The sequence below is a fragment of the Populus trichocarpa genome, chromosome 7 (assembly GCF_000002775.5).
Source record: "Populus trichocarpa isolate Nisqually-1 chromosome 7, P.trichocarpa_v4.1, whole genome shotgun sequence".
NCBI classification, from domain to species: Eukaryota; Viridiplantae; Streptophyta; class Magnoliopsida; order Malpighiales; family Salicaceae; genus Populus; species Populus trichocarpa.
The window spans coordinates 4,297,114-4,319,762 of NC_037291.2; the positions used below are offsets into that span (position 1 = coordinate 4,297,114).

Here is a 22,649-nt window from a genome sequence, read left to right on the forward strand (position 1 = left end):
GGTCTAGAGATTGATTCATCTTCGGTTAGCCCAGCTGCATAGTCGTTAACTGTTGAATCCTCCATGGCTGCTATAAGCTAGTGTCTTTACTGATGAGAAAGAATTCAGGTATGATGGCATGGTTACTCGTTTTATTGATGAGATTGATTCATCTTCAGTTAGCTAGCTCCATCTCCACCGTTTTTTTCAACATTGTCTTCACTTCAGTTTCAACTTCTATATCATGAAAATCATGTTACTCGTGCAATCTCCAATTCTCTATCTCTCCACACATCAAATCCATGCCCATGTATGCTTCTGTTCTTTGGCAATAGATGGTGCTTTTTATGTTGCTATTCATCGAGAGTGCTTTGGGCTCTCCTGCTTGAAAATATGTGGACATTTATCTTAAAAAGGACTTTGTATCGACTCGGTCCGAACCTTCATTGGTAGATTTGGCAAGAAAAACAGATACTGCGTAATCATGAAGTAAACCTCAAAAATCAAAATGATCATAAACACTCCATAAGGGGGGGAAAAGAGAGAGGAAAAAAAGAAGCAGCCTTTACAAAATCATGATCTATATCCCACATCCGTGACATCGAGAACGGTGGTTTCAGTAACTTCTGCAGGGGAAGTCTGGAGAAATGAAAATTTTCCCATTTCACGCATAGCTCGCATTGATCATTCCATTCTATAATTCTTCAATGGGGTACATACCTTCCAAAAGGATAGTTCTGATAGCCCGAGTTCAATTCTCCTATGCTTTCAATTGTGTGAAAACAGACAAAGGAGCTATGAATATCCATCAGCTGCATTATCTTCTACCATGACATTGTCCTTTATCTCTTGTATCATCTTTAACACTTGCCACATTGCCGGCCTCTGTTCCGGTGAGGTCAAGCTACAAACACTAGCAACTTCAGTAAGCATTCCAAGCTGGTTGTCATCCCCACTACCGTCATCTCTCACTGTTCTGACCCAGTCCAACATATCAGCAGGCACAAGGTATGGATGTTGTGATGGATGTTTACCAGTCAAAAGCTCCAGTAATAGCACACCAAATGCATAGACATCAGATTTGGAAGTGGCTCGACGGCTAGCCTTGCGAGTCTCAGGTGCTTTACAAGCTGCAGAATCAGGATTTTCACTAGAAGAAGTGTCTGCAAGCATGGCAAGGCAGTAGTCTGTGATGCAGGCCTCAAAATCAGCTCCAAGTAGAACATTGGCGGATTTCAGGTTTCCATGGACAAGGTTTGACGTTTGATGGATGTAAGCAAGACCCTGTGCCACATCTTCTGCTATCTTCAAGCACGATGTCCAATGAAGTGGCTTTGCCCTTGTTGATCTTGAACCTGCACAAATTATTTTCTGTTATAAACTATGTATGAAAAAATTCTTTGATAGCAGTAACAAGGATTGAAAAGGATACAAAATCTGTTCAAACATAAAACAAATTGATGACATTTGATTGGAAGATGAGAACCACATTGACGAAAAGTGATCATGCCATGCATATCCATCACAGGCATCCAAAAAATAAATGATAAAATCCAGACCTTTTTTATTTTTATTTTAACAAAGGCCTTTCATAATCTCAGCTAAAGTTATGACAGCGCCACCATCACAAAATTGTTTTAATATAAGAGTTTTTCAAATACAATTTCTAGAAAACATGCAATTAGAATGGCAATGCAATACATGCAGTATTAACAATTGGGAAAACATAAGCATCCTATGCAATCTACAGATGAGGATCAATTAAGGCAGAACAATAACTTTTTCTTTTATGAAAGTTAAATTGTATTAAGAAAAGCACTAGCCACTACGCTTATGCTTATGCTTGGAAGTGCAGTAGCTTACGCTTTTGGGTGTGTTTCTCTTGAAAAAGCATCAAATTGATGTTTTTAGAAGATGGCTAACACTGCCAACAGAAGGTACCATTACACCCAGGCTTTATATTCAACATTTCTATCTACGCTTAATTCATATGCTAAACAATTATGAGCCAGTCGAAAGATAAGCACCATTAATTCCTCCCAATCATTTGGATAAACAATAAGATCAGTCAACAAATGAATGAACTCTCTGATTTTGTCACTAGAGTGTTGACCATGAAGAATGGCATCATGGTCTCAAAAGATGATAATCATGCGTCTTCCTTACATGATTTTCTTGGTACATTTACTATGAAGATCGTACGTTGATACCAAGAACAAAGACTAAGATTTAAACTTCAAAACACTAACAGCAGAGCAGCATGTAAATGTACCATTCAGTGATTAATGTTAATGTTGATCAGTTGCGGAACCACCCATGCTTTGAGATTGTTTCATTACATCAACAGAGCTGTAAGGACAAAATTTTCTATTCACTTTGACTTGCTGTCTAGCCAACAATATGATTAAAGCCACTACATTTCTTTATAAATAATTGGTTCATTTTGAAAACAACACCGTGATTGTCGGCAGTGGAACATGAACATTAGAATCCAAATTCTAAAAAAGCTGCAACAGTTTAGAGGTTACGAGCCATCCAATGCTAAATAGCACACACGTCCAGACATTACCAAACAGTGACATAACACATCAGGACACTACTCGCAGGTGGGTCCAACTGGATTATTTATTTCTCTTATCTAGGTACATTATAAATGAAATGAACTCTTGGTTGAACTTTCCTTTTCATGTATTCATTGAATTTAACTGAAATGCCAGAATTTTATCTGAGCAAAATTGCCATTGGTTTGCTCTCTCTACGTTGTCATTCTAGCGTTCGCATCATATGCGAGACCTAGAGAAATATAATTTCTCATGAATGTACCGGTTTGGATAAATACTTGTTGCTTAAGGCCTGCCTGTGACCTGAGATGGATTTAGCATCGGTGCTAAAAGCTAGCCCGAAAATACCTTAAATGTTAAAATTAAGAAGAAAAACCATGTAGTGGAGAGGTGGTCCTAACTCAAAAAGTGACGTAATCAGAAACAGAAACAAGAGAAATGTAGTTCTGCCAAGGCAAACTTCAAGAAAGAAAGGGGAAAAAAACAAAGTAATACCATGAATGAGATTGAAGAGGCTGCCATTGGGTTGATAATCAAAGATAACAAGCCTTTCTCCTTTAGCTTGAAAATAAGCAGCGATTGGCACCAAATTTGGGTGTCTAAGCGCACCGACAACATCCATGTGCCTCTCAAACACATCACTACTAGTAATTGCAGTCTTACTAGCATCAAGCCTTTTCACTGTAACAATCAATTGATTATCAAGAACAGCTTTATAAGTAGTTCCAATCGTACCCCTCCCCAGCAACTCGGCAGATGCCCTCATTAACTGCTCTAATGTATAAACCTGTGTTTTCCCTCCACAAAACACTAAACTCCCACTCTTCTCTGCTTTCCTAACTTGTTGAACCAGCCCTTCTTTCGCCTTCGTATTTATAATCTCATGACCCTTCTCTCCAACTTGACTTTGCATTGCCGGATTGTTCGAAGGTGTCCTAACCGGAGAAGTCGTCCCGGTCACCACTTGTTCTTTCTCTTCTTCAGCATGTCTTTCTTGCTTCTGTTTCTTGACCAAAACCAAAACAAAGCACAGCAAAGAAAGTACTAAAACCGAAACCCCAACAGTAAATCCCAAAACAACACCACTTCTACTAGGCTTCTGCTTCGAAGGAGGAGTTATAGATACTACAACCCCACCTCCAGCTTGAGCGCTTTGTCCAAACGGCACTCCTGCCGGCGAACTAGCAGTAGGAGAAGCCGAAGAATCAAAAAATGGAGACCGTGGCTTGCAAGCCTTATTAATAATCTCTCCACAAAGAAAAGGATTTAAGGAGAAAGAGGAAGTGTCAAAACGTGACAATGTAGGGGTCAAAGGAATGGGGCCGGTAAGGTTATTACCAGAAACATTAAAGAAAACAAGAAGTCGGAGGTCTAAAGAAGGGAGTGTCCCGTTAAACTGATTAAACTCGAGTTGGAGCGAGTTTAACCGGTCCAAAGAAGATAAATTTACGGGAAGCTGTCCAGCGAGATTGTTGTACGAAAGATCAAGAATTGTTAATCTATGGAGCAATAAAATGGAAGGAGGGAAAGAAGCAGAGAAAGAGTTATGGTTTAAAAACAGAGATTTTAGGTTAAAGAGTGGGGACAAGTCAGGAATGGGACCGGAGAGGGAGTTGTTTTGGAGAGAAAGGACACGAAGTTGGTCGAGCCGGGAAAGAGTGAAGGGAGGGAAAGTCCCACGCAGACCGAAACCTTGAAGGACAACACGGACAACACGGCCTTGAGCACATTTGATGCCTTGCCATTGACAGTAGTCAAAACGTTCGTTGAGGGTGTAGAAGAGTTTGTTGTCTAAGTCAGCTTTGGATTTGAAAGAGAGGATGGAAACTGCGTCTAGTGGGGGAAGGTAGGTTGTTTGCTCAAGCTGAGAGGTGGTGAGGGTGGTGAGGAGGAGGAGGAGGAAGAAGAGGAGGAGAGGGTTGCTTAGTGGCATTGTGAAGTGGGAAGTGGAGGATGTTTGTGGTTGCTTCATATGGCCGAGTGTTGGTGGGCAGCTGGCTGGGTTTTTAGCGAGTGGGATATTCAGAAAGTCACGTGGAAGTACAGAATGGAGAAAGAAATTGAGCGATTTTTGAGGGTGCATTGTCTAGTACGAGGGTTCTTTATTATTGCGTTCGAAACATGCTTTTTTTAATATTTTTTCTAACTTTAAATTAATAATTTTTTTAATAATTCTAATATGCTAATATTAAATTAACATGATAAAGTTTTTTTACATAGTTAATTTGTTTAATTTAATATGTCATCCATAGTGATCTCACAGGTTAGATGTTGTAGATCTTTGTCTTAATTTTAATTTTTTTTATTATATTAACTTTTATAATGAACTTATTTTATTGTTAAATATTTATTTCTCCAAATGTGTTTTAAATTGCGTAAGCAATATCAAACATTTAAATTATATGTTGCGAGTTTATTTGATATTATAATAATAGTTATTTTTTAAGAAATATATTAATTTTTTTAATATTAATATATAAAAACATAAAAATATAATTTAAAAAAAATTAAATTCTTTTAAAACATGAAAACAAACAATTTTAAAAGTCGCGCGTAGCTCCTGTAGGTTGCAGCAAAGTCCATCTGGCAACACTGCAATGCAGTATCTGTGAATTTTCAGACAGTATTATACCCAATGAAACGCACCCTTTACACTCTGTATGGCTTCGATTTGTAAAATCCACAGTGGCACCCATTTGTCATGGTTCTGTCATGTGTGGACCTATGGTTCTGTGCTCTTTCTGCTCCAAGTTAGTGGTCATGATAAGTGGTGCGTTATACGGTTAGCATCCGTGAGCCCTCAAGCTCGTGACCTGCAGAACGAGGGTGCATCGTCATTGGTGGACACATCATATGATATATATTGTTTTTTATTATATCATAAAAATATATTCTTAAATTAGTTTTCACGTAAATTAAAACAAGTTTTATTTTTCTTGAGGGACTTAAAATGCACTCACATATCACATATCAGTAAGTGTATTTAAATAGTTCTCATAAATGTTTAAGATTTAAACTTAGTAAATCAAGAAAAGGAATATACTTTTTTCTTTTTTTAATTTCCAGACCAATCCTTGAAGTCATGGGAAACTGGTCCCACTTAGTTTTGTGTAAAATATTTTTCACATGTTTTTATATTTGTTTCCAAAGACTATTTTCTAGAAGTCGGTTTTTTTATATTTGTTTTCTGTAAAATATTTTATATAAAAATTGATCCATAAAAAAATATTTTACGATTACTCTTCAACTTAATTCATTTATTAAAAAAAAATTATAACTCATGAAGTTTCATGAGATATTTTATAAATAACAACTCAATTACTATATCATCAAACCATTTCAATCATCACCTTTTTTTTTATTGTTATCATGACCACTTTACTTTCATTTTCATTATCATCACCGTTATCTCACCACCACTACTATTTTACCGTTATCTCCTTCTCTACCAACACCTCCTTTCTTGTTATTATCATGATCTTTTCACCAATATCTCTTTTTTTTTCATTATTATCTCACCAAATCATCACAACAACTATTATTATTATTAAAAAATATTTTACAAGAAAATATAAAATATTTTCCTGAAAAAGAAAAGAAAAGAAAAGAAAAGGATGAGGTAACTTGATTAATAATAGCCAGCTGCTTGGGACAGGAACAGCAGCAAACAAGCATGCTACGATAGCAAATTATTGGTTTGGGAAGCTTCAAGTGTGCGCCAAGACAATCTAATTTGGATTGAGATCAGAAGATTACACGGCAACGAAGGCACTGCTCAATTTGACCAAGTAATGTAATGATGTGGGTTTTGGGCTCTACTGTCCTTTTCGCTCAACACATTTTGGGCACGTCCAGATATATATAATATATGATCATGATAATCGTTGGAAATTTAGTTTCTGAATAACTCTAACTATTTAAGCATTTTCTTAACTAAAATCAGATCTTCATCGGTCGGAGTTATTTATGTCAAAAATTAGACCACAAAATATTTTTTCTCGACAAGTAATTACATCAAAAAACCTGTCGGGCTGATCAATAATTGTTTGATGTTGTAAGAAAAATTGCTCTTGAAACATAAAATTCTAGCAAATCATGAACTTTGGAGTATAGTTTTCAATGAGGTGGGACTTGTAATTTGTCTCAACTACAAGAATTTGGCGTGGGATTTCACTGATTAGCAAATTCTTGGGAGGTAGTTTGATTGAAGATAGCGTCGTGTCATCTTTTTGAAAAGCAAAGCCCATCTGCCCCGTTTTTCAAAGCGAACGCACTTACGTAACATGTCACAAACAATTTGCCCTCTTGCCTTTCTTCTTCTTTCAATGCTCACTTTCCTTGGCAATATTTCAATGAGCAAAGTTGATGCTTTCTTGACCACAAAAGAGGGCATGTTAACAAACTAAAAACACCACAAAATGTCACGTCAGGTGGGTTTTTTAGGCAAATCATGACGCTGATTGGGTCACTAAGCAGTGACAAAGCCCAAAGCATATCGAGGAAAGGCCTTCAACCATCTGAAAACAGTATGTCTTGGTAAAAAAAGCAAACTTGAGAGGTTCTTTATAATTATATACCTCGTTCCACTATACAACTTCTTTTCTCCCCCTCAAAAAAAAAAAAACATTCAGATTTCAAAACAGGATTTCGAATCTACAAAGAACCCACGTATATCCCATTGTTTACACGCACATAAATTCTGATTTGGGCTTTATGCCCATGATTGGATTTAGAGGCATCATTATGTATTATGCTATAGCTATCAACTAGATAGGTGGTCCGTGCTTCGCTGTAAAGTAAACTTGTTTTTTCCTTGTAATATAAAAAAATGATATTCAAATATTACTGGCGTGTGTTTTTTTTTCAAACAAAAATTAATGACTCGAGTTATAGACCATATTGATTTAATAAGATAGTTTCATTCAATAATATGATAGAAAAAACAATGACAGTAAATAGATCAAATTTTAAAAGAAAAGGTGAGAAGAATAGTTAGAGAAAAACAAACGCTTGTTTAAAGGAAAAACTACAAAGTTGAATTCAAAGATAACTCAATATTAAATGATGAAATTAGAAGAAAAAAAATACTCAAGTTACCCGACCAAAGTTGTTGCCTAGGTTATGATCGTGATAACTTGATCAAAAGGAAACAAAATAAAACTACAAAGCTTATTTTTCAAAATATACAATGTGAAATAAAAAAAAAAGTGCAAAAAAAATATTATATTAACTTTTATTAACTTTTCAAACTCGTGATGTAATACACTAAATATAAAGCACTCCATCTCGAAAAACCATGAATCCTAACACTCAACAAATCAAATGCCGAAGAAAAAAGTTGAAAAAATATCAATTACACAAAGGATCAAAAATAAAAAAAAATTGCAATTAAGAGAATTATGATCTAATTTTAAAACTTGAAAGTTAGGGTTTTAGAGGGATTGGAAGAAGGAAGGGAAAAGTGAAGAGAACTTGGGTTATTCTTGCATTCTTCACTTGAATTATCATCCATTTAAGGTAAGAAACTCATTTAAAAAGATTAGTTTCAATGATTGTACTATATATGGAATGTTGAATGCATTAGTGATATGTAAAAATTGAATTATAAAAATTTGTCTACAATGTTTTCTCTATTTTGGTTGAATGTTAGCAAATTTGCTGTTTGATTGTGTGTAATATATATGTTGTTTGCTGAGATTTTAAATGTGTTTGATGGTGAGTTGTTGTAGTACTCAGAAGGTGTGTGGAAATTGGCAGAGTGTGGCTGGAATTATTGCTCGTGGCTAGAAATGGCAAGGGTTTATAAAAGAATTTAATGTTTGATTGTGTGTGGAAATGGTGAGGCATTGAAGATAAATTAATTGTTAAATATTAGTATAGGTGGCATTTTGATTATTTTAAAGGCAATTGAACAAGGGCTATTTTTTTTTAAAAAAAAAGTAAGCAATAATCAAATTTATAGTATTTTTATTATTTTAACACAACACAAACTTTCTAGTTATTAAATAAAAAATAATAACAATTCTATAAACAATCAGATATTTTTATTGATTTTTTCTTTGGCATGAGAATATAAAATGTAGCATGCCCTATAAAATTCAAAATATAAACTGTAATTTTTTAAAACATAATAGACAAGTATAGAAACTAATTTTTCGTAAAACATATTGCAACCATTGCTACCAAAACAAGTATGCTTGTTTGACTAAATTTAATTTATTAATCCTTAATCATATGTGAATCTCAAAACACTACATACCAAAGTTTAGGTTTTTTTTTTTTTTTTTTGTAATTTTCAGGTTTTTAATCTTTAGTATATTTTTTAAGGATGTTTAGAATGCAATGTAGGTGATTTTGGATCAAAAAAGAAAAAGAAAAAAGAGAGGAAGAATGTCTGGCAGTGAGGGTACAGTCACCAAAACTTTGAAATTTCATTAATTCATGAATTAAAACCTAATTGAGAAAAATTTCTATAGTTTGAAACAATAGATAATATAATCTTTTGGTTAAGTATACAGTTGTTTAGCCTCTTACCAAATATTTAGGGGAAATCCATATGTTTTAGTTCTTTTTTCTCCTTCTTGTTTTAAGGATATGTTTTTGTTATAATCACATGATCCACATTTAAGCAGTAATAACTTAGATAAAATGCAATTCAAATAGTATTTTTTAAAAATTTTAATTATTTTTATTTAAAATTATTATTTTTTATAATTTTAAATCATTTTAATGTGCTGATATCAAATATAATTTTTTTTTAAAAAAAACATATTATTTTAATATATTTTTAAATAAAAAATATTTTAAATTATAATTATACCCAATTCTCATCACTTATATTGGAATTAGGATGTCTAATGTCAATGGTTTCGAACTTTTGAGGGACATTATCTTGAACATAGGACAAGATCGGACAAATCTCGTGGCTACTTCAGAATCTGCTCACTATCTTTCCTGTTCTCTTACATAGAAGCTACAGTTCATCGGCTGCCCTGTGTTCTTGTTGCAATACTCTCTCACGAACAAATTTTTTTCCTTGACTACAATGATCTCCCATTTATACATGCACAGGCTTCAACTCTTCAACACAACTAGAGAATATTAGAGAAAATCTTCAATAATTGCAGTGCTTTAAACAGCAATTTCTGTCCTTAATCTCCTACTTCTTTCAAGTAATAATCCATGTAGGTGTGGCATCCTCCAATGGTTGCTTTTGTGTTATAATCTTCTCAGGTCATAGGTCTCTCTCTCCTCTTTGAAGCAATGACATTATATAATTTTAAATTATACAATAGAGGTTCCTTGAGAACCAAAACTAACATGAATAAGGAAAAGCGACTCCTGACTTGTAATTAATTATTTGGTCGCTAGCTAGAGATATACTGCTGCTTTGAGCTAGCTAATCCATCTTTAAATCATTCCCTCTTTACTCGTTTCCATCAAGATTCAAAATCTTTACCATCACAGCACAACAAGAGAGATTTCACCCTTCACCTCTCTCTCAAATTTCTCTGTTTCACTCAAAAGATGAAGAACAGTAGCAATAGCAACAGCAACAGCAACACTAAGCTTATTCTTCTTCATCCTTATATCCAAAAACAAGGAGGCTCCAATCGGTTATGGCTCCTTGCCTTTGTATCATTCTTCACTATTGCTTTCCTTCTTACACTAATCTACACAAGAGAGATCTTACCTATCAAATCCACTACGACCACCACCATGGTCACAGCTGGCTCGGCTTCTAGCTCTACCTTTGGCAATATTAATGCACCACTGCCAACATCAGTAATCAATACTCTCCTCCACTATGCCTCAAGATCCAATGACAGTTTCCATATGTCGCATGCCGAAATCAAACCAATCTCTGATGTACTTAGAAAGTGCTCATCTCCTTGTAACTTTCTTGTTTTTGGTCTAACACACGAGACCCTACTCTGGAAAGCTCTAAACCACAATGGACGCACAGTTTTCATCGAAGAAAATCGCTACTACGCAGCTTATTATGAAGAGTTACATCCTGAGATTGATGTCTTTGATGTCCAATACACAACCAAGATGAAAGAAATGAGAGAACTTATAGCCTCCACCAACAAACAGATAAAAAATGAATGCAGGCCAGTGCAGAATTTACTCTTCTCGGAGTGTAAGCTTGGGATTAATGACTTGCCTAATCATGTCTATGAGGTTGACTGGGATCTGATATTGGTTGATGGGCCTAGAGGGGATGGACCAGATGGTCCAGGAAGGATGACACCAATCTTCACAGCTGGTGTTCTAGCTAGGAGCAGGAAGGCTAGCAATGCCAAGACTCACATATTTGTGCACGATTACTACAGAAATGTGGAGAAAATTTATGGTGATGAGTTCTTGTGCAGAGAGAACTTGGTGGAGTCTAATGACATGCTTGCTCATTTTATAGTAGAGAAAATGGACGAGAATAGCTTCCATTTCTGTCGCAACCATACATCAACTTCACCATCCTAATTGTTTTGATGATCCTCTTGATCATGATAAGCAAAGTGCCGATGGGTCAATGGTGGTGTAAAGAAGGTAAAAAAAAATCGTGGTTTATTTATGATCATTTGAAATTCTTATACCCTCCTTTTCCTTTTTTCTTTTTTCTTCTTTCTTTTTGTTTGGTGGGGAGTCTAAAAGTTATTCTTTTTTGGCAATGCAAGTTGTAATTTCATGGAATTGGAAGTCTCCATTGTCATTTTTGTGTTACTTACTTCTCCTTGTTCATTGTTATAGCAGCATCACGTTTAAATGTCAGAGATAAGTCAATATTGCAGATGGAACAATTTAGTGCAGAAATTGATCTCATATTGCACATGGTTTCAAAACCAGAAAAACAGACATGGGATTTTCTGCAGAGGCAATCACAATATTGCCTCCAGGCAAAATCATGAATGAGAAGCACAGTCAAAGTATTGTATAATTAATTGTTTGATAACGTGGTTGAAATTAAAAAGATATTAAATTAATATTTTTTTAATATTTTTATCTAGAATATAAAAAACATGTAAAAAAACTATCCAAAATAATCAATATATATATATTTTTTTAACTCAAAAACACTTCCAACCACGTAGAAAAAATACAGCTTCTGGTATCCAAAGAAGCATAGTGCCGAAGTGCTAAATATTCGATATAATCTTCCTCCCTCAACGTCATAGTGGGATCATACATAATTATATTTCCAAATTATTGAGCTCAATAATGCATGATCAAGGTCATCAATGGACAATTTGGAACGACTAGATTCCTTTAGTACGGCTTAGAGTCAACAATGTGACTTGCCCTGCGCATAGCGATGCCTTATCCACTAAAAAACAAGAGAGCCATCAAGCCGGCTTGGCTCTTGTTAACCATTAAACAGGAGGGTCTTTCACAAATTTAAACGAGTAAATATGTTTACTGAGTGATATCATGAAGTTTATTTATTTTTGAAGAATGGGAAAAAACTAAAAAAAATATTCTTATCAAGACAAACAAAATGTATATATAGTACGTAGTTCGTTTTAAATAATTTATTCTAACCAAAGGATATTCATTAAATTAACTGAATAAATGTAAATTATTTTCTAGCTAAATTTGTTTAAATTAAATGTGAGTGGTTAGCAAGGATTTTTTTGCATATTTACACTCTCTTTTTTTATCGTCATATATCTTCGAATGATATTCCATAACAAGTTCATGTCATGTGGGATTGTGGGAACATTTTAGGGATTTTTTATTTTATTTTTTATCTAATAATCTATTTTATAAATAAGAACTTTAAGATACATTTGTGTAGTGTGTGTGAGATTTAATAAATTTGAAAAATACAAAAAATATATATATAAATTTAAAATTCAATTGTTCTTGGTATATTAATTTCAAGATTAAACCAAATTTAAAACAAACAGTTATTGGTTTAGTTTGGTCCTCTTTTCTATTTAAAAAACCAAATTAGTCCGCCTTTTTGAGTTTTACCTAGAGGTTATAATGTAGAGCTCGTTTATTTTTGTATTTCAAAAATATTTTTGAAAAAATTAAAATTTTTTATTATACTTCAAATTAAGTTTTTAGGTGTTTTCAGATCGTTTTGATGTGTTGATGTCAAAAATAAATTTTAAAAAATAAAAAATATATTATTTCTATATATTTCAAAGCAAAAACATACTTTGAAAAACAATCACTACTATAACACCAATATAACACCAAACAGGTTCATAATGGACCTTACTGTTTTTTTTAAAAAAATATTTCTTTTGTTTAGTTTAGTTTTTTGTGTTTCTCAAATCTAAAACTAAATCCGAATTAAATTATTTTTAAAATTTTCTTAATTAGCTTTTTTGGTTTGATATCCCAGTTTAGTTTTTTTCTATTAATTTATGTAATGTTTGTTTTTGAATAATTTGATTATTTAGTTATTTTGCTCACTCATAATTCTTAGACTACTCACCCTAACTCATTAGCACAGTTAGTGATGGTGTTCTTGAAATTCATGTGAGTTTTAAGGATTAATAAAGATAGGGTATGGGTCAATTGTGCAATTAAGTCTTTTTCAGTGTCCATACTTTAATTTTATTACATTTCAATCTCTAAATATAAAAAGAAAAAAGAAGCGACGAGAGAAAGCATTTATTAATGATGGTTAAGGGTCCTTACATGGTGGGTAAATGAGATTAGATGTAACATAATACCTTGAACAAATTAATAATATCATTAATCATTTCATAATGGCATAACGTGTAAAATAAGAATTTTTTTCACATTGTTGAGGTTTTAAAAATATTTATATTTTCTTGTTTTAAAAGTAATGTTGCCATCATAGATAACTTTGCTTCTTGAAAGCAATTGACTAGATAACTAGAATAGTAACTTAGATGAGTATTGACAAGGCATTTTTAAACCCAACAATATAAATTTATAAAAATAAAGAGTCTTGTAAAAGTATGTTTAAGAATCTCATACTAATTACTTCCATTGCCCGTTAAACAATGTTCAAAAGAGAAGGCTTGACATCGGACCATATTATTATGGGTTGATCGATGGATAATAGAAACAATTTACTCATAAATACATGTTTAAGATCTCATATTGAAAATGATTGTGTATTAACTGACCTATTATATACTAAGCAACATTTAAAGGATATGGCCTGATATTAGACCATACAATTATGGGTTATTCAACTGATAATAAAAATAATGAACATATGAAAACAAGTTTAAAACTTACACATTAAAAAGGAATGTGTACAAATTGACTTTATTATCTACTAAGCAACACCTGAAAGACATGACCTAATATCAAACCATACAATCTTGGGTAGATCAATGAATAATAAAAACAATTAACACTTAAAAACAAGTTTAAAATCATATATTAAAAAGGATTATGTACTAATCAATTGCATTATTTGCTAAGCGACATCCAAAGAATAGAGTCCAGCCATACCTTCCTGAGTTGATTAATAAATAAAGAAAACAATTAATATACAATCATAAAAATGGCATATATATATATATATATATATATATATATATAACCATATTTCTTGAGGATTTTTATACACACGTAAAACAAATAAAAACAATATTTTTATTTTTTATATAAAAATAATTTATCACTACTTTATTAACACAAACTCATAATAAACAAGCATACATAAGATTTTCAATGTCAAGACTAAACCATTTACAAACAACATCTACACATAAAATATAAATTCTAAAAAATATCAATATATAAATTTTATACCAAGACCAAACCATTACGCTTAGAGAAACCTATCACAACCGAATCCTACCAACCCCATAGCAGAGTATTGATTCTGGTCTTATACCACCTTAAGAATAAATTTCTAAGTGGCATTATGGGGGGTTTGGTCACATTTTGGTATGGACCCCAACATTTCAGGTATTTCTCAATAATAACAATAATATGCAATAAATTAAAAATTATAAAAAATAATCAATATTTTTATCACAAACATTCAATACCATGTTGAAAATTATTTAAGAATCCATTTGGGATTTGAAAATCAACCTTCTAGAGTAAATAAAGTCGAGTTGAAGCTACTTGAATAAAGGGAGGTAGTGTCGGCATGTGCAGTTCACACACTGCCATGATTAGTGGCGCATGGATCAACATTTTAATGGCTTGAGAGGCACGTGATTGACTGGATTGGGTAGCCCTCTTTCTCTTCTTTCTTTCCACGCCAACAATGTCGCTAACAATGACTTGAAATGAGAGATTAAGCATGAGAAGTTTCAATTTGGTTTTTTTTTCTCTTCCTTTCTCTGGGTTGTCGGGTCGGTTAGACTATAGTTGTCTTGTATATTGCTACTGCTAGAGAAGAGGAGGCTAGTAGGTGGTGAGTTGGCTTGGTCACTCTACTTAAGTGAAAAAAAGATTGTGATAATAGAGGGTTCGGTTCTAATCTACTAGGGAGAATAAAATGGTATTCTTAATGTGAATTGGCTTGGTTTTGGAAGGAGAAAGGGTTGTGGTGGTTGGATTGGTTTGTTCGGTGGTAATGCTAGTTTGTTGAGTCTAGTAATTGACAACATTAAAAGCAATTATGATTGTGTGACAACCTGTTATTAGCATTGGTTAGGTTAGGCCTCGTTGTTGGTTGTTGGGCTATGGTGGAGGTAGCAACGATGGTATGGGGGAAGGCATGGTGGCAAGGGTTGGTCTTGGGTTTTTGGTTCATAGGAAAGAGTAGGAGGAAGACGAATATGGTTTTTCCTCTCTTTTTTTTCTCTCTCTCTCTCTACTTTATTGTTCTCTTTTTCTTTGCATGTTTTTAACCTTTTCTTTTCTTTTCCTCTTCTCTAGTATTCACCCCTTTTTATACCGTTTAATTTTTTTTCCTCCCATGTATCCCCCATTTTATTCCTTGTTCTCTCATATTTCATCTCCTTGTAAAAATTTTCATACATTTCTCATCGTATCACCTTTTTTTTTTCCATATTCATGTTTGTCTCTTACCCCTTCTTCAACTATCATTATGCTCACTAAACTTTTTATTTACTTTTCTTTTTCTTTTATAATTTTTTTCAAAATCTTTTATTTTTTTGAAAATACATCAATATGAAAACAATAAAAGAAAAGATTGAGAATTATAAAAAGGCCAAAAATTAGCTTTAAAATATATTGAAAAACAGGGGGTAAAAACGAGAGATGACAAATTAAAAAGAAAAGTCAAGCTTAAATATTTGTCCAATCATCTGTCTTTTGCTTTTTGAAAAAATATTAGCCTTTTTATTTTAGTATTTAATTAGCATTAACATTTTTTTCAATTTATTGGTTGATATATTTTTTAAAAAAATTATTTCATTAAGCGTAAATAACATTTTTATATTTTTTAATTAAAAAAATCATGATTCAATAAAATACATTCATAACATTGGTACTTTTTTCTAATGCATTAAGAATTAACTTGTAATTTTTTTTATGGCATAGTGTCGGTTATAATACTAGTGATTAACTAAAATCTGGTTTTGCTTAGACCCCGTTTGTTTGCTGGAAAGTAGTTTTTTTTGGAAAGTGAATTCCATGATTGTGAATTCCGAGAAAGTGAATTATTTTTTGATATTTGGTAGTGTAATGAAAAATAAGTTGAAAAATATTTTCTAGTGTTTGGTTATGTCTGTAAAATAACTTATTAATACTTTATTTTTTCAAGTTTATTAAAATAATGAGGAACAAATCTTACAAATTAAAAAGTTGAATGAGAATGAAATTGAAAAAAATATATAATTTCATAAATTATCTCAAATAAAATAAATAATAGAGATCAAATATAAAAAATTAAAAAAAAATTGAAAGATGAAGAAATTAAAATAATAATAATAATTAATATTTCATAAATTATTTCAAATAAAATAAGTAACTATCAAAAGAATGAGGACCAAATTTAATGGATAAAAAATTTTAATTAAAAAATGATAAGGGAAAAGTAAATAACAGTGATAAAAATGAGAACCAAAATTAATATAAAAATTAAATTATAAGGGATGAAATTGAAAAACAAATATTCAAAATAATATATATATAACAATTAAAAGTTTGAGGACCAAATTTGATATAATCAGCAAATAATATGATATTTCTAAATTTTTCACAACTTTCAGAAAGTGTTTTCCACCCAAAATAAAAGGAAAACACTTTCCTGGAAACCAAGCTAAATTTTTTTTGACTGGAAAGTATTTTTCATTGACCGAAAAGTGTTTTCCGTTAATTATTTTTTGTAATGGCAAATAAATAAATAAAAAATTAAAAAAAAACTTTTTTAAAAATTATTTTTTTGATAAACAAACGCAGCCTAAGCCATCTTCAAATTGCTCTGAAAACTCATCACCCAGAAGATAATGTAAAAATGAGAGAAATATATAACTTTTAATTTTTCCATGCTTCTTCTTCAGGTTTGTACTTACAAGCTTTTCTTAATTATTTAATTTGAAGCTTCATTCCTTTCATGTATTCTTTTTAAAAGCATTTCTTTTTTTTTTTCTCTCCGGAGATTATTCTTTACAGGCATTCATGGCCACTGACTTTCTTTTTGTGATGTACACTTTCTTGGGATGTTCTGCAAACGTAACCATCAATTCGACATTTCAAGATGATCAATAATTGCGTCAAACATTATTGCTTGTCAAATTAAACGTACATTACCACTGATATTTGGTACCCACCAGACAGGACTGATTTTTGCTGGTCTTCCTGTACTTGACTCGATAAAATTACAACAGAAAACTTTTTTTTTTTTAAAAGAAACAGAGTTGTTTAAAAGATGTTAGAAAAAAATCTTGATCTGAGGTGTCAAGAATAAAGTTGTTTGATCTCGGATCTAGATCTTGGGCTGAATAGATCCTCGGATTACATGTTATAGCTTTGTTTACAACTTTATTTGATGTAATACTATATGATTAGTTTTTTTTAATGTAAAAAAAGAATATGCAGATATTGATAATGTTTTTTCCAGCAATAATAGAAATTTTAATTACCAAATCAAATTTAATACATGTATTTAATAAAATAGATTAAGAATTATATTTGTCTATAAATATTTTAAAAAAATATTAACACTAATAACTAAAGAATATGCCATCACGCTAAGAAATATATACCGATTAGATTTTTAGGATTTGAACACATAAAAGAATTGTATAAATATGATAGTAATTTTGCTAATGTTTACATTGTTTGTGAAACTTCAACTTTTAAAAAGTTTTATAGACTTGATGAATATTTGTTTAAAAAGAGTCGTTTGTGTGTTCCATTAAGTTCTATGCGTGAATTGCTTATACTTGAAGCACACGGGAGCGGATTGATGAGGTATTTTAGTATTGTTAAAACTTTGAATGTATTGCATAAGCATTTTTATTGGTCTAAAATGAAATAAAAATGTGCAATGCATATATATTAAATACATAACTTATAAGAAAATAAAGTTTAGGACTCAATCACATGACATGGCTTGTACATTTCTTTCCTGTACCAAATAAATAAAATATAATGTTTGAGCAATTTACAATAAAGTTTGGTATACTCACGTAAAAACATTATGCATCATCCCTGAATAGTCTTGAAATTAAAAACTAAAATAAATGATATCTAATTGAACCCAAAATTAATATGGGATGCAATTAGGACCCCAGTAATCCGAATATCAAAGTGGAGCTAATTCCGAGTTAATTTCGTCCAATTTTTTCTTGTTTAGTTTTCTGAGAGAGAAACCAATTAACTGTTTTTTGAACGAACAATTTTGAACTTGCAATCTCTTTTCCGACTCAGTCAACCGATCACTGAGAGGCTGCCCATCCATGGCAACCGACTTCAAATCAATCCCAATTATAGGTAATCCACATCTTTTCTACTTTTTATTAAGACCCACTTTACATACGTACAAAAATATAGTTTTAATTGTTTTCTTCATTATCTAAACATGACAAGATTCAAGCTTTCAGTCATTAGTTTTAGTTATCCTTCTGAAACCGAAGCCTTCTTCTTGTCAAATTTAAGATTGTGTGTCATCTTTTCTCTTGCGTTATGCAGATATTAGTCCATTAGTGGCAAAGTGTGATGATCCGAAGAGAGTTCAAGACCCAGATGTTCTTGAAGTTGTTGGACAATTAGACCAGGCTTGTAGAGAAGCTGGATTCTTCTATGTGGTACTCTTTTTGTTCTCCTCTCTCTCTGTGGCTATTTTGTGTTTTATAGTTTGGTTGAATTGCTATAACTAAGGATGGGATGGAACCATTAGAAATCAAATTTGGTCTCTATCCATATTTTTTTAATGGCGTTTCTTCCCATCTTCTAGGAGGGGAAAGTGACAACAGCTATTTAGAAGGATAATTCTTCCTCAAACACATTTTTATGTTGCTTTTCTGGATAGCAATTCTTTGGGGGGGGGAAATTGCGTTGCCTTAATCGGTTCTATGCTAAATTGGAAAAAGACACCGCCTTTCTCCTACTCTAGATGATGTGTTGTCTACAAATAGTCAGAAGGAAATGTTCTTTGTTTATTTTCTGGACTTATTTTCTGGTTTTTTTTGTTGTCCTGTTACCTTGTGGTTCATTAGAAGGGACATGGTATACCCGATTCCCTCATTAAAGATGTTAAGAATGTGACACGCAAATTTTTTGATCTTCCCTATGAAGAAAAGTTGAAAATCAAGTTGAGTGCTGCTGCTGGATACAGGTTTGCTCCTTGAAATAGCCAGCCATATCTTTCTGATTATGATTTACGTGTAGGATTCTAGGCTATATTCAAATTGCGAGGTCTCATTTTGAATGCAGGGGATATCAGAGGATCGGAGAAAACATAACCAAAGGCATTCCTGATATGCATGAAGCCATCGATGTATGTATTAGTTTTCTAGTGCCATCCTATGCATGTGATCCTTAAGTGTTAATGTCTTCTTAAATTATCTTGAAATTAATAAAACATGTAAATAAATATAAGAAAGGAACAAAGGTTGTATATTGTATGCGATTCCATATTGAAATTATTTATTCTTTTTATCTGTCTGAACCATCATTGACCAATCAGTGACATGGCTTAAGAATGTTTATCAAGAAGTACTTACAATTTGGTTCAAACAAATTCTTCCAATTACCCAATATTAATTTTCACAGGCTATGATGTTAGTCACTTTATTTGTGTCCGTTTTCTGAAGATAGTTACTTTGGCATACATGTGAGATATACTTGGATGTTCTCTCTCGTAGTATGTGTTTATGTCAGCTTTGCTCTTGCTCTTGCTCTTGCTCTTCTATGTTTTTTCCACAAGATTATAATTGCTCTTTTTGGTTCTTGAGGACAGTGTTATAGAGAGGTAACACCAGGGATGTATGGAGCGCTTGGCAAGATCATTGAAGGAGTTAATCAATGGTATGCAGAACTTTCAATGATTCCTGGAAATTTCCCCTATCATATTTTTCTTGCTTTATATTTCAAAATTTTCAGATCTTATCCCAGTAAGTGCTTTCCACCATATTACTTAAGGTTGACTGGTTAATTGACCATCATAGTCTAGGAATACTTGATTGCCTGTTGAATTTATATTGATGATGCTTTTGGATAAGTGAAACTGGCTATATGTTAATAAGCTTTCTATTTCAAGTTTCTTCTGTGCACCACGTCATAGCTTTTAATTGCTGATTCTTTTGTTTTAGCATTCATTGTAAAGCTTAATGTTGATTCTGTTGTTGAGTTTGTGTTGATTGGATGGTTAGGTTGCTTCTCAACACTGATCTTTTGTTTTTTTCATTTTCTGTGCTCCCTTTTGCAGGCCACATGATCCACCTTATTTCAAAGTACTGATGGAGGAGTATATCAGCTTTTGCACAGGCACGCATTTCTGGGATTCTTTCTCTTTATCTATCACACTTTGTCCAGTATGAAACTCTGTTTTTCTGTGCACTGATAGACTTGTCAAGAAAAATTATGCGGGGAATTGCTCTGGCATTGGGTGGATCAGCTGATGAATTTGAAGGTGAACGAGCTGGAGATGCATTTTGGGTGTTGCGTGTCATTGGTTATCCAGGTGTTTCCAATACAAATGGCCAAAATGCACCTGAAAACGACATAGGATGGTAAGAAATCTTATTACTCTTGGTGCTCTTTGGCTTTTTAGCCTTTTGCCGCTTTAAGTTGCTGGGTCTAATGCAAATGTTGTTCTTTTCTTTTCTTTTCTTCTGCCCTCTTCTCAATTCTTCTGTGCAAATCATTACAGTGGAGCTCACACAGACTATGGTAAAGTTTATGAACCTTAAGCTGATTACTGGCTCATAAATCTATTTTGTGGATTAATTCATTGTGTATTGTTGCATGATAGGTTTGATGACATTGGTCAATCAGGATGATGGTATTACCGCACTTCAGGTAAATCATGCAATTAAAGTCCTGATTTCAAGGATAGCTACTGTTACTATGATCTGCTATATGTTAACAAAAAAAAAATCAATTCTGAATCTCTAGATTTTAAGAGTATTGTAAACATAAGAAATATAGTTACTCTATTAAGCTGCTTATTTTGTCAACCCTCTGTCCACAACTTGCAACCGGGTTTTATCATGCTCTTTATAGAGACAATAATTGTTTGGACTTCGGTGTAGACTGTTAGACATGCTCTGAAATTTGTCTGTGATCAGACTGTTTTCCATTTTTATCGTGTAATGAGTACAATTGAAGATTGTTGAAGGCTTCTGTGGCAATTTTTTTTTTTTGGACATTTAAACAATTCCTGTACAGTTGTTTTGTTTTTGTTGTTCCATTCCAATGATCACATCAAAATACGTTGACCTTTTGGCTGTAGGATTATTGAATGTGCTTGAACACCAATAGAAAACATCTCTTATGGTTTCTAGCTGTAAAACAACTGTAGAACTAATAATTGCTTATACCAGCTCATGTTATATCTTTTTACAGTGCTTAATGTGGCTTCGGTTGTGAGTGCAGCACGCACGACCTTCCTTATTAAAGAGAAGAAAAAAGAAGAGTTAATATTTCTGTTAGCTAAGCGAAAAGTAGAAGCATTGATATCAGTACGGGATTTTAGGCATCATTATATCTTGGCTATCTACCTCTGTAGCCTCAAACTTTGAGTTCATACTGCTGTTTTAAATCCCAGCTGTGTCATGTTCTTTAGTTCCTAATTTAGATTCGTTGGTGAAGGTGAGAAACCTGTCTGGTGAGTGGATATCTGCCCCTCCAATTCCGGGAACATTTGTATGCAACATTGGAGATATGCTGAAGGTACGCAAATTTGGACAAAAATGGACCTTAATGTTTGTTTGCTTTGGTTTCTAGTTAGTCATTATCATGAACCTTGGTAAACTGCAGATTTGGTCTAATGGTATGTATGATTCCACTCTGCACCGAGTTATCAACACTTCTCCAAAATATCGGGCCTGCGTAGCTTATTTCTACGAGGTTAGTCCCACATATCCTTTCTATGCATTGTCTTCTCTTGCTCCAGGAAATGACCCTCACACTGTGCCTTCGTTGCATGAACAGCCCAACTTCGATGCTGCAGTGGAGCCTTTAGATATTTGTAAGGAGAAGACTGGAGGTATTAAGAAGTTTGGAAAAGCCGTTTATGGAGAGCATCTAGCAAGCAAACTTGAAACCAATTTTGTTTGAGCTCTAGATCTTGTTATTATCTTGTATTTGCTATCGAATAATCCCAAGTTGCCGCAACAAGGTTTACTTTGAATGAAAAAAAGAAGAAGAAGAAGAAGAAAACACAGTACGCAAATGTTGCAATCTCAACATTGAAAGCAACCTCTCTGTTTTTACCCTATTGATTTCGTAGGAATTTCATCCCAGTGAAAGTCTACTCTCAACAATGTGGCACTACAAAGTAACCTCTCTGTTTTTTTTTCTAATGGATGGAATGTGGATGCAAAATTTTATTGTTTATTTTATTTAAGATATTGTTTTGTTCCCAACTATATTTGGAAATAGTTGAAAATTTAATTATCTGCAGTGGTCCCTCCAATAGAAAAATAAGATGATTTCAGATTTTTGTAGGTTTAGGAGCTAACCTAATCATAACAATTATAAACTTCAGGCAAGAGTGCAGTGAGTGTTTTCCCTTGAAGATAT

The 22,649-nt window shown here is 32.8% G+C and overlaps 3 protein-coding genes across 3 annotated transcripts; 2 read left to right on the top strand and 1 right to left on the bottom strand.

Annotated features, from left to right (window-relative positions):
* Positions 1–469: 469 nt before the first annotated feature.
* On the bottom strand, positions 470–4,630 carry LOC7462597 (probable inactive receptor kinase At5g67200). The gene is made up of 2 exons (XM_024605836.2): positions 3,036–4,630; positions 470–1,334 (listed from the first exon to the last, which is right to left on the bottom strand). Exons 1-2 carry the CDS (start codon positions 4,621–4,623, stop codon positions 775–777), a joined length of 2,148 nt encoding a protein of 715 aa, XP_024461604.2. The 5' UTR covers positions 4,624–4,630; the 3' UTR covers positions 470–774.
* Positions 4,631–9,794: 5,164 nt separating this feature from the next.
* LOC7462596 (protein IRX15-LIKE) lies at positions 9,795–11,264 on the top strand. The gene has a single exon (XM_002310675.4). The coding sequence runs from the start codon at positions 10,068–10,070 to the stop codon at positions 11,022–11,024; it is 957 nt and encodes a 318-aa protein (XP_002310711.3). The 5' UTR covers positions 9,795–10,067; the 3' UTR covers positions 11,025–11,264.
* A 6,832-nt stretch (positions 11,265–18,096) lies between these two features.
* On the top strand, positions 18,097–22,529 carry LOC7483098 (probable 2-oxoglutarate-dependent dioxygenase At3g50210). Its single transcript, XM_024605542.2, has 12 exons — positions 18,097–18,395; positions 18,594–18,709; positions 19,121–19,239; positions 19,338–19,401; positions 19,864–19,931; positions 20,332–20,390; positions 20,470–20,635; positions 20,776–20,795; positions 20,878–20,924; positions 21,717–21,797; positions 21,885–21,974; positions 22,059–22,529. Exons 1-12 carry the CDS (start codon positions 18,362–18,364, stop codon positions 22,182–22,184), a joined length of 990 nt encoding a protein of 329 aa, XP_024461310.1. The 5' UTR covers positions 18,097–18,361; the 3' UTR covers positions 22,185–22,529.
* Positions 22,530–22,649: the final 120 nt, after the last annotated feature.